This window comes from Solea senegalensis, linkage group LG8 (assembly GCF_019176455.1).
Source record: "Solea senegalensis isolate Sse05_10M linkage group LG8, IFAPA_SoseM_1, whole genome shotgun sequence".
NCBI classification, from domain to species: domain Eukaryota; kingdom Metazoa; phylum Chordata; class Actinopteri; order Pleuronectiformes; family Soleidae; genus Solea; species Solea senegalensis.
The window spans coordinates 6,639,931-6,653,216 of record NC_058028.1 but is presented as its reverse complement, the minus strand read 5'-3'; the positions used below and the strand labels follow the sequence as shown (position 1 = coordinate 6,653,216).

The window sequence follows — 13,286 nt, the reverse complement described above, 5'->3', positions numbered from 1 at the left end:
TACTGCTGATACAAGGCTTAGGATGATTAGACGCTATCGCTCTCTCGCGCTCGCTGCCCTGCATTCTTTCCTTCTACGGGATTATCATATCCCCCTTTTTCCTTAATTGGAAAGGTAAAAAAGTATGCTGATATAGTCTGGCACATAATGAGGCTTAAAAACAACTAAACTAATAGACTTTGTGTATACATTGTAACGATAGAAAATTGTCACTGTTCATCACAGGAGCAAATCTATTTTAATTTCCTTTGAGGAGAATTAAAAATTGATTTTTCCCTAACTTAACTCGCAGAGAAACTGCCCCACTTTTCTAAATGAAGGTGAAATGTGGGCATCCAAAAGGCACATATGCTACCCTAAAAGAATGCAAAATTGATTAAATTAAAGAATATAAAGCCTCTTAAACATCCCAAAGATGCTACAGCATCCATCAATAACTTCAATATAAAAGTATTAAAAGGTTATATGTAGTGACAACTTTGTTCTTAGAGGCTTGAACTTTAAGGTTTGTCCATGGACTGTGAAAGGAAATTGTGTGTCCTTAATAGCATGTGTTTATTATCCAAGCACCATGAACGACCGAACATGCACGTCTTTGTCATACATTGACCTTTGAGGGTGGAGGTATTTTGACCCTGACATGGTTGGAGGTTGGTTAGCACCAGAATTGAGTTGTGATACTTGGGTTTTCTCGTCGGAAGACATTGGAACTAGGTCAGGGCACTGGCCATACTTTCCACATTGCATGTCTACGGAGAGCTGCTTAACATTCCTGATTGCCCATATACAGCCCTGGTTCCTTTCATACTAAAAAGGAGCGATAGCAGCAATTCCCAGCAAGAGTTTGCCCGAGTTTGTATAGCCTTGTATTCTTTGAGTGACGAGTTTTGGGACCCAAAGTACATCCTTGCCTAATCTCATTAGGATCCATAGTTACCGTCTTGTTTGTTGTTTCTTATGGACCCAAACAAGCTTCTGTGGAATCAAACTGTCGGGTTGTTCGTCCATTTCGGGTCGGCAGGCACCATTGCAGACATTTATGTCGCACATACCTCTGCGACATGCAGTCACAGACGGACCCACACCTCATTAGAGAGGTGCATTTCCCATTTTGATCCGTTTCCCTTACTTCTTTCTCCTAGGAACTGAGATACAATCTACCATCTACGAAATGGGACACCCCTTCAACAACACACTAGAATCTGTTCAATAAGGAGACATGTTTTTCTACCACACATGCCATCATCAAAAAAAGCAACACAGCTGCTGTTATATCTCTTACATAGGTTCTAGGCATTCTTTGTACTTGTAGTGCATACTACGTACAGACAAAGTACATACAATAGACTGCAAATTTGCATGTTTTATTGTGCTAACCAACGTATGTTAAGGGGTGTTTTCACCGAGTGGAACGATTCAGTTCGGCATGTATTTATTTCCGTTTCCATCAGGAATAGTAGCAAAATAATCAGCTCCAGCCGAGCCACTTTTCACTACCCTTCCCTGGGTACCAGAGCATTGGTATGGTTAGCTCCACTCATGACAGTCAGCTGATTGGGCGACAGAAAGGCGTCACTCCCAAAGAACTGGGACACCCGCAGTCTATTCTCATACAATGCTTGATGACTTGTGGAGAGAAACAGCCACAAACCAAGCAGGAACAAAAGGCGTAGCTGGATGTCCTCCATTGTTGTTCGTTGTGTTGTTGTCTTGTGTCTCGTTCGATGTTTGTTGTCATTGCACGAGTACGACGTCCGTACCATACCGTACCAAACCAGACTGAACTGTACCATGATGGAAGCACGGCTTTAGCCTTGTAATGGTCACTTAATTAAGTTACTTTGGATTCAGTTGTTCTGGAAATCATCTTGTAGCCTCAATTTGAAGTGAAACATCTTAATTTTAAGGACCAGTAAGCCTTTAAGAGGTAGGGACAAGAAGTGAAATGGGATTGAGTCTAATTTAACTGTTGGCTCTGTGATAGATTATCCCAAACGACAGTCGTTTTTCCAGCAATTTCTAGTGTTAAAAAGCAACAACATACTTAATCTTCTCACAGCCGTTTCCTCACTTCTGCTCAGGAACAAAGACAGTTGTTTGATTAAGAATTAAAAACCTTGAAGAATTGTGAGGTAATTATGAATAAATCTGCTTCAAAGATTGTGTGGCTCCCAGTGCAGGTGCAAAAACTCCCTATACAGCAGTTTGTTATCCACATTATTAAATATTTCTACTCCTGTATGAAGTGTGGGAAAACTTGTACGCCAGCGTAAATGAACAGTTCCCCCACTGAGGCACGGCTTTGATTCCAAAACAGTGTTTACTGCATATTAGGCATTTCTCTGCTCTTTGTGCCTTGATTTAGGGCTTTGATTATGCTCTGAGTTAACTGTCACTAAAACACATAATAGTCAACATTTTTTTGTAGCTGAAAATTAAAAGTTGATTCAAAGATGGAGCTGACTGGCTTGATGAGCTCAAACTGCTCGTACATTAGCGGTGTAATGATTCTTTAAACCCATGGTTCAGTTCATAGCCAAAATGTTCCTTCGCTGCCGACTAGAATGGGCCCGGAGGTCTTCAGTCTCAGGGTCATTATTCATCTTGAGCTAATTACACTAACCTATTACTGCAGGCATGGTTGGACCAAAGATGCCACTCACAGCTGAAAGACAATAAAATAGTGTTCATGTTGAGACAGAAGACAGTTTGCCGTTTAATACTTAATATATAGCTTCTCCCAAGTTTTAATTATTCGATTTACATGTGATATAAGATTACTTACTTACTTACTTTAGTATAAAAAGGATACAAGAGTGAAGGTTTGTGTTGTATTTTGGTTCATTTTGAAATATGTCATACATTCAGTGCACAATACATTCCACAGTTGTTGCACTCAAAATCAAAACAAGTTGAAATGATAAAGGTTCAAGGTAATATGTGATAATATGTGAAGCAGACTTTTCTTATGTTGGACTATTTTACTTGTTTTTCTGCATATTTCATCTTTTGTCGGATTTTATGAGTAATGTAATGGTTGACATTAGGGTTACGACACTAAAAAACGACCAAAAAAGCACCAGAAATGGTTAAATATTTCTTGTAATGAGCACATTTTAATTTGTATGTTCTATTGACATGTTTTTTTGGTGATAGTTTTTTGTGCATTTTCTGCCTCTAATTTTGGCCATAAACCCTATTCTTAAAGTACATAGTAGAGTATATAGAGTTTGTATTTCGATTAATTCATTTATTGAAATTAAAATAGACTATAACATTAAAATCCACCAGGATATCACAGTGAATTGCATGAACTTTACATGGTCCTGCGCACATCTGTCTTACTATCTAGTTGAATGGTATGTTGTGTGACATTTTATTTTTAGTTTTACATTTCGGAAACTGTTAGCACACGGTCCGTTTGCAGTATATGATCGCTAAATATTTTTAGCTGTATTGTGTGCGTTAAACAGGATTCCCTGGCTGGTCCCAAATTATCCCGACTAATCAGTGTGGTGCTGCCTCTGTGGGCAAAGGCCCGCCTGTCTGTCTGCATGGCCGAATGAACAGATGAGGGTCCATGGGGCATCGCGGCCCCTTCAATGGTGACCAAATAAGGACTGTCTGCAACATGTATGCAGGGAGGGGGAGACAAGGACACTAAGTTGGCCGAGTCCAGCCTCTCACATTTTTTGGCCTCTCTCTAAAGGTTTCCATCCTTCATCACGCGTCCAGTACGAGTGTAGAGAGCTTGTGTCTGTGGAGCCACATGACCAGTACAGGGGTTTTGTGTGAGGTTAATGGAAAAGGCTGGTTATGTGCTCGAAACTGTGGAGGCTGATGCTGTCAGACCATGTCAGCCGCTAAAAGGCCTATATCAACATTAAAATGACTGCTATATAAGACACATTTCATCACATGGTGAAAAAAAATAGGATAAAATGTGGAAAAAGGTTTGAGACAACATACAATATTGCCAGACATCATCGTAAATAGCACGATCAACATAAGTTGATTGATAAGGTAATCATGAATGTGCAATTTGTCTACCTTTGCCAACATACAGTCCTGGTGTTTTATTTTAAAGTACCATATGGGGGAGCCTGCAACCTTCTGCTCATAACAGAATACTGAAGAGTCTTAGACAAAAAAGATTCTTAAGGCTCACAAGAGGGCAATACGTTTAATAGTCTTTAATTTTTCATGTTTCTGGCATTAAGATGAAGGCATCTGGCATTTGATGACATTGGTTCATCTGCTTCCTTTTTGTGGTGCACTAATTTCACGTTTTTTTTCCCACTGTTGCACATTTTACATTTTATGTTTACATTACATTTTACATTTTATGTTTATAATTTATTGTTAATATTTATGTTTTTGTATTGTATTGCTGCTATATTAAAACTTTTTTCCCTTGGGGATGAATAAAATATTTCTATTCTATTCTATAACTTGTGGTAGCATTGTATTGCTAATGCTAGGCTAGGCTAGGCTAAGCTAGCTGCCTGTATTTCATGAAATATGATGAAAAACATGCAGCTAGCTAGAACTTGATGTGCTTGTTGACTACGACATGTTTCTGACATGGCTTCCCTTTAGATGGCAGTAGAGATTACATTTAGATTTTCCTAGTTTTCATGTTGTCGTATCCCTGATGTAGAAGTATAGTTCATAAATGAATAAGAAATATGAAAATATGAACTCCTCGTACACGTAATGAGACGCTTTCGTGATGCTTTTCCCTTTTCGAGTGTATGTTTCAGCCCTGAGCTCTGCAGTACACTGCAAAGACCCAGAGGATACTGATATTGTTCACTAAATTCTTCCTCAGTGCGATGAGTGCTGGTTAAAGATTAACTCTGGTGTTTTCCTTGGGGCCTCTTTGAAGTGGACTTACTCCCGCCCTTGCTTATCTTAATTAGAAAGAAATCTGGAGGAGTGAAGTGGTCTTCTGGAAAGCACCTCCACTTCGCAGCTCCCTGAACGCCACACTGCAGCTTTTCCAGGACTCCGAAACTCAATATTTGCTCAGGTGATGGCGCGGGAACTGTATGCCCTGTAGTGTTTAAACTGTGAACATGAATGATTTTTTTCCCCCCTGATATTTGAGTGCACGGCTTTGTGATGTATCCTTGCTGTCACACTTTGCTGGATATGAAAAATAAATAATTGATAGAGCCGGTTTGTTTGTGAATATAGTTGAAGACAAACATTGTGATGCGATTCATCTTGAAAAGGACAGCGGTCTCTCTGAGGCTTAGATTAAAGTGCTGTCTCTTTCCTCTGCGTCACGTAAAGAATTTCCCATTGTCGCCATTTTTCATTGTTATTGAACTATAAGAGGTAAATTCTACCAATAAACAACCCTGCAATGTCTCCTGTCTGAGATGCACATGATCTATTTTGCTCATTTATCTAGAATTACGCTTGGGATCGACGGCTTCTTTTACAAACATCTGTGCCAACGTGGGAAGTCAGACAAAGTGCAAAGACCTTCTCTGTTTCTGTTCGCAGAGGACAGGCTCCTTCACGACTCACAGATCACACATGCAGCGTTTAGTGGTTGCATGCGTGCCGTGCCGCTGGCTTTAATCCAAATGGTTTTGGGAGGTCCTGTCATACACAGGTTATGACTGATGTGGGACACACAGGAAACAAAAAACCCTACACTGTGGTAAACCTCAAACATGTATGAATTATTAAAATGTATCACTTGACACATTTCTTTGTGTAAAACCATAGTACAAAGAACCGTATTGAGCCAAAAATGGTTATATTAGTATTAGTCATTTTTCCATAAAGTTTAATGGGTATTTTGTTTCTTATTGTCTCATATCAGAGATTCCTCCAGAGATTTAATTTTCATATTTTCTGAGGTTCTGAATATTGTTAGACTGACGTGGGAGACAGTGTCACCAAGTTTATTCAAGGGTAGTGTAATAGTGTGAAAGGCTGAAAGAAAGTGTCATTATTTATAATTGAGATTTTATTGTTTGCGTGTGTGTCCCAGCTCAGAAAAACAAATTATTACTATAACTTCAGTATCAGCCTACAATTTCATGCATCATTAATAGTGAAGGAAACAATTCTTAGAGTTAGCCTGTAACAAGGTCAGGGACTCGCCAAGTTCTACGCAGCTATTTTTAAAACGGTGCCCCTGAAGTCATATCACAATATTTTCAAATACATAATAAACGCTTTTCATAAAATCTATAAAATAAATGATTCAAAATGTGCTGACTTTGCTGTGGGTTGATTCAGAGGTTGAAATGGAGCTGTAAGTTACAGGAATGGCCTTTGTTGTCGGTGTTATTATCATTATCATTTCATTTGCAGACTTAACCAGGACTGCACGGATAGAGAAAGAAAGACAACTCAATTTCCTAAATCTAGTAGCAAACATCAAAGTATTGCTGTGTGTTTATGATGAATAAATTAGGTCCTTTTCATCTAAATGGTTCAAATGAGTTGTTGGTTTTGAGGCAGGGAGAAAAAAACAACATTGCACCCCTGTGTTTTTCCTTGTGCATCATACTGGCGCTGTCCTTCTATCCCAGTTATGACACCATATTGTTAAAATGGGAAGTGCATTCACTCAGTGAACGCTATTACATCCAAAGGAAAAAAAGCTCTGAACAGGTGCAGAGGACACAGTCGCACACACAGACACACTAGCTCATAAAAGCATTCACCCTCACACACAATAAAACACCCAGGGTGAACGTGTATAGGTCTCCACATAGCCATTGAGAAAGGGAATGGACAGAGTGGAGCGTGTGGCAGGTCGTGACAGATTTACGAAGCGTAACAGCTTGTGTGGGGTGTTGTGGACTCTGAGTTTTGTGTTACACGCTGAGACCTCAGAACAATACCCGCGCACACTTCTGGCAATTTCCCTGTTATTCCAGCACTTTCAGGACTGCCAGATTCTTAATGGCAGTCGTCGCCGTCCTTATCCAGTAGCAGCAGGCAGCAACTCTCAAGTTGCGTGATACATGCTCATGTTTAAGAACCAGTCAAGCTCTTTAGTCCCTTTACAATAATAAGTACTTCCTTGATTTGACGAGTGGTGGTAGTCATTGTTTTTTGGCACACGGCAGGCATCAAAGGCTGTCTGGAGGAGGTATTGTGGGATGGATCCAAAAGCATTAACTTTAGCTTTTTGCTGCTTAAATGTGGTGCCATTCTGTGCTTATGTGCTGTGCACCTACTTTCTACACAGACATGTCAGTCAAAGCCAAGGGAAAATCAAGTTTCTGTTCCGACTTAAAGGATTATTTTGATTGCAGTAAGTTTAATACGTATGGGTAATGGCTGGCTGACCTTCTCACATGAACTCAACCAAGTTTCTATGGTAACCATCTCTCTCGCCTTTTTTTTTTTTTCTTCAAAAATAAAAGCGTGCCCCAAACTGGACGGCAAAGTGTTATGCTATAGGGAGCAGTCGTAGTGAACTGCAGATGTGCACACATTCGTTTGTGTCAGGTCTGCACGGACCCACACAGAAATGGGCATGTGATGAAATTTACATCACATGGACACTAGGGGACCTCGTGAAAAGTATAAAATCCAGGCCTTAAAGGATCTGTGCCTAAAAATGCGTTCTGCTCAGTCATAAAACGACTACGATACGTCCTGATAAGAGATGAAGGAAACATGCTAAATTCAAAATTTTAATATTTAATTTACTGCCTGCTTATTTTGTATGTCGTGGAAAAAAAGTGGAGTTTCTTGAAGAATCGTCGTGCAGTTCTTGCAGGATGGGTTCGTCTAACTACCTGGCAGTCCGAGGTCTCTGGGAGGAAGCATGTTTTACCTGTAGCCCCTTTAAAGTATCAGTGATGCTGAAGTCGATGTTTCATCAACATTAAAGATTGATTAAGTGATATTTAAGGTCTTTATTTAAGTCTCCCTGCATGGCTGTGGCTCAGGAGGTAAAGGGGGCTCATCCCCCTGCCAGGAGGTCAGCAGTTTGATACTCCATCTTCATCAGTCCCTGTGCTGAAATGTTCTTGGACCAAGACACAGAACACCAAATTGCTCCTGATGGTTGTGAATGGTTTTGAATATAAACACACTGCACACGGATGCTTTGTATGCATCACATACTTGTGAATGAAAAAACTGCTGTGTAACGCGCGGTGAGTGTTCGTCACTACTGGAAAAGCTGTGACATCTGTATTGATTAGGTTGAAGGATGAGTGGCATATCAGGAACCTTTACTGTTTGCTACATCTCTGAGCAAGTGTGTGTGGATTCCAGTTGGTTTTTAAGGCCCTGCCCTTTTATGTATTCTTATTTTTTTACATTTTCAAGAAGTCTGGAAAAGGGATATCCTTGTTTCCCAAATTCTGAAACTTATCCTCCTCTACCTTGTTGCCAGGCAATCTTTTATGTCTTTTTACAGGAGGTTGGTACTCACTGTTTTGTCCAGGGATCCTTTTCTCTACTGCTTCTTCAAGGCCGTTCTCTCTATAAAGTTAAATATCTTGTTGCCACGTGGACTAAAGATGGTGATTTTCTTTATTCTCAAGCCTTTGAACAACTGGACTGTAGAAGTCATTGTTGCTCAACTTTGGCCACGTCACATCACTGCTCATCGCTCAAGTGCTTGGCCACAGTGAATGTAGCCTTGAGGTGTATCGATAGGCCTCTGAGATGTGGTATCCTGGTCCACATGCAGTTATTTTTGAAGAAATTGTCAAGAAGTCAATGTCTAAACGTCTCCATTGCCTCTTCTACATTAAAATTAGCAGGTGTATGTATGTAACCTATAGGAGAACCTGTTAAAAACATTACATCAACAACAATACCATGGGTTTTAGTTAGTGTTACCGTGGTAACTATTTACTTTGCTCCCTTTTTCAACCTCTCAAATGGTTAGAAGGAATAAATAACAAATATCGACCACTGTCCAGACTTGTTGAAAGTAAGGTTCTCTTCAGCCAAAAGAAGAAAGCTTATCACAATTTGTAGTTTGCTTTGCTGCCAAAATGGAAGAAGACGTTTTTGCAAAATAAGTACTTGCAGGTGTTTCCATTGAAGGGTGTTTTGCGTATGAGCCGTAATTCAAGTCTCGCGTCATCCCATTTCCTCGTAAAATCTCGTCCTGCGAGACTCCACTTTGAGGAAGATGGCCGAAATCATTTTCCATTCCTGCGGGTTTTGGGACAGTGATCTACTGCTGTTGCTGTGATTGTTTTCAAGTGTTTCCATTACACTTTTACCATAAACTTGAATATCAACACGTGTGAAACTACCTCATTAGAGTGTAGAAATGTTTTCGCAATGTTTAAGAGGTTTTTTTAAATGTAGGTTTTGCGCATTTCTACCCAACTCAACTCATATTGTCTTTTTTTCCCTCTGCTCTTGAGGACTCAAAGCTTATATTTTATTGGATTTTTCTTAGTCATTATTTAAACAGTCAGCCAGTGCTGTAGATATTATAATATTAAAGTGTAATATAAATTATGTATGAATCAGGAGTGTGTGTACGACTCTGCAGTTTTTCCTTCATGCCTGTGTGTTTGATGCCCACGAGTGTGTGTGTGTGTGTGTGTGTGTGTATGAGTCTTTATGGTCAAATGCAATGCCCTCCAGGACTGTAGCGTCGGCCTTTGAATCCAACTTCAAAAGACGAAGGATAAAAAAGCCCAGTTCAGACAGGAAACAGACACCTTTTATCTTAATTAGAAATGAAGCAGAAAGAAAGCACAAACCTTATTTCTTTCTCTTTTTTTTTTTGCGAAATTGACGCCTCTGCTCCCCTCATACCTCCCCACTGAGTGAAGTCAAGTCCTGAAGCTATCCAAGATATCAGTATAATAATGGGGTGTTTTATTTAATCTTTTCATCTTTTGTTTCCTTTTGCCGTTTCATCTGTTTTAGGGAGACATTTGACGTCACATTAACGGCACTAATTATTTTTGTCTGCAGGAGGAAATGTGCTCAAGAACCAGCAATACCGGCTGAACTGGGCATGGATATCTTTGGAGAAGGAAAGCTACGTGGTGGATGAAGGGGTGAAGTTCCTGGAGGTGGCGCTGAAGCGTCGGGGCTACCTGGGGGAAACGTCATTCGTCAGTAAGTACACACATTAGCACATGTATTAGATAGATAGATAGATAGATAGATAGATAGATAGATAGATAGATAGACAGATAGATAGTTCAGATCAGTTGGGAATTGAGCATATTGTTCACACAGGTGTTGTGAATTTAATGAATAAATGCATTTAAGAAAAAAAAAATAGAAGAGAGATTACTTTAATAATCCCTGAAGGGAAATTAAAATGTTGTAGCAGACAGTTTTGCAACAATGAAAGCAGTACAATACACTTGGCATTACGGGGACAACCGGATCCTAAACACAATCACCATGATATTAAAATGATGAAGAAGGATAACAAACTGGCTTGAGACAGTGTGATCCATTGTAAGATAGTAAAAGTAAATGACTTGATGTTATACAGTGCTTACCAAATGGATCAGACCACCTTAACGTGCACCAAAACATGTGTATTTTTCAAAAACTTGTTGAAAACTAAAGCATTTTATTGATTCATTTGACAAAATAATAAACTGAATTCACCTTTGTATACCCACATTTGAGCCATCTCACTGCGCTTCTTCTCTGAGAAGTCAGAAATGAATCAAGTATAGCATTCAACCACTAAAGCTAATGTTTCTGTTCAGGAATGCAAGCAAATAACTATAATTTGACATCTGACTCAAGAAATAATAACGTGCTTTACTATTTTTTTATGTTGTTTTTGTAAAACGGTACATTTGAAAATTTATGCATAACAATAATAATGATATTTGAGCATTAAACTATCATTATGGTTCAAGAGCTTCTACATACTGGTGTATTAAGCATTACAGAATCATTTAAAATGATTTTGAAAATTACCAATGTTGTTCATTTAGGGCAGCGGTGGCTTTGGGTGGTGGTCAAATACAGTTGTGAAGCACTGCATAATATTATATTAAATAAAAGAGTAACATTAGATATGCTTATCTTTATGTTGTAATATAAAACCACTTGCTCTTAGACTTTATTTAAATATTCCAGTTTGTCCAGTCTCAGACCAAAAAAAGAAACAAAGGAAGACGAAAAAAAAATCAGACGCACACACAGACACACACAGACACACAATCCTTGTCAGAGGATACAGTTTGGGATCCCCTCTTTTGTTTCTTAACTCAGTGCCTTGGGCCAAGACTTTGATGGATAAGCCTCCACGGTCCACGCAGACGCACCAGACAACCTTTATAAAGACAAGGGTCACGACCTTTCACCTCTGTCATTTGGCCGGTAATATATTCCGAACGCACTATAACACAGGCGGGATCGTCCTTTGGGAACTGCAAAAGGTCACATGAGGTTGGCAGCCATGGAAAGACACCAACTCTAAATGTTAGTCGAGGCAGTTTACTGACTGGAAGTAAGTGAACAAAACCTGTTTGTACTGTCAAAATAGCCAAAGCATTTATGAGTGAGAGGAATTTTTACCACTGGCATGAATGGTCTTTTTTAGTGCATTCATTTATTCTGTCTATAAAATGAACTAACTTTAAAGGTCAAATCCCATAGAATATTTATTGTACTGTCACGTATAACTTTGCGTGCTCCGGAGCCTCAGACTAATGACGGGTCTCTGAGGTGATATGCAAATGTTGCTGACCTTTATAGCATCTCACGCTGCTTCTCAGCGAGTCACTAAAATTAAAAAAAAAAAAAACACACACACACCTAGAAACGCAGATCGTCATCTTATATTCATATGCTGACATGGAGATAATTCAGTCTAAAAATGAACTGTATGGAAACGACAATGTATAACAATAATGACAATGGTAATAATAATAATGTATATCATTATTATTATTATAGCTGCTCTCAAAGTACAGTTACAAAGTCATGTATAATCAAAACGATCTCAAGTGCTCAGCCGTAGCACGACCTTATTTGGTTCATGACATTCATTTCCTTACTGTACTCATTTACCTGCAGTTAATATAATTGGTCATATTATAATCTGTCCTCTCTAGCATTCAAAGTGAGGATCCTCATAATGCATTCCCTGGCCCAGAGGTCTCAAACCTGTGGCATGCGGGCCACATGTGGCCCCCCAATTAATTTAATGTGTTTTTTTTTAATGAATAGATTCATTTTGAATCATGAATAAGTTTAAATTGTGAACTATGTGTTTTTCCATATAAAAAACCTTCATAAATATTATAATTTCTATATATTGTCCTCAAAAAGTTAAACTTTTTTCACTTGACCAGCCCCCTACTGACCAAAATAGTGAGTTTGAGACCCTAGCCCCTTACCCTAACTCTAACTCATCACAACTAAATGCCTAACCTAACCCTTATCCTAACCTTAACCTAAACCCGATTCTATCCCTGACCCCAAAAATGCCCTTTAAAGATGTGAGGACCAGCCAAAATGTCCTCACTCCAACAAACCCAAGAACACACACACTTTAGTGAGGACTAAAGCAGGCAAATGTCACTGGAACAATAACACTTGTCAGTGTTTGCACAGAATATAAATGTAAACACTCCGGTATCAAACCACCGGCATTGCAGTCACAGTTTAAAGATATGCTGTGCTATAAAACACACACTGCTTTAGCCACACTCCTCTTTCTCCTTCTTTCAGCAGGAGTCTGCTCTTCTTTCTCTCTAAACCTCAGTCAGGATTATATTTTACTGAAAGTGACCATTAAAAAGTATTGGATTGGGACTCAACTGTAAAAAGATCAGAATCAGGACCGAAATAGCTCATTAGGATATCCCTAATTATATAACTCAAAATATACAGCGGAGGGAAAACAAGCAATGAAAAACATAAAAGCACAGAATGAACCAGCAAGTTAAAATATTCCGTTATAAAACAGCAAGAGAACTTGCAGCCTTGAGCTTCTCAGTCCGGTTGTTCCACAGCTGCCTGGAAGCTGTGATTGAAAACGCTGTGTCAACGTTCAGTTTCGACCTGCTGTAGATCTGGGAACAGCCAGTAAAGAGGTGTCTGAAGGATCTCGGGGAGCAAGAAGCAGTTTGTGGCTTTAAACGTTCACTTCAATAACCCGAGGGGCAAGGCTGTGTGCAGGGCTGTGAAAGTCAGCAATAGAATGTTTAAAATCAGGCCTAAAAGAAACAGGTAAAGCGTTGCATAGGCAGGATTGGACTGACGTCATCAAATTTCTCGGTCATGGTGAATGTTCCAGGAGCAGAATTCTGGACAAGTTGTAATTCAGTGATTCAGATTTTACT

General features: G+C 39.3%; 1 protein-coding gene across 1 annotated transcript in view; it reads left to right on the top strand.

Moving 5' to 3' along the window:
- Positions 1-13,286, top strand: part of frem2b (FRAS1 related extracellular matrix 2b) — a 67,708-nt gene that overhangs the window by 22,574 nt on the left and 31,848 nt on the right. The window contains exon 3 of the mRNA XM_044032016.1: positions 9,937-10,083. Within this exon, the coding sequence (XP_043887951.1) occupies positions 9,937-10,083 (147 nt within the window). The remainder of the gene's footprint in view (positions 1-9,936; positions 10,084-13,286) is intronic.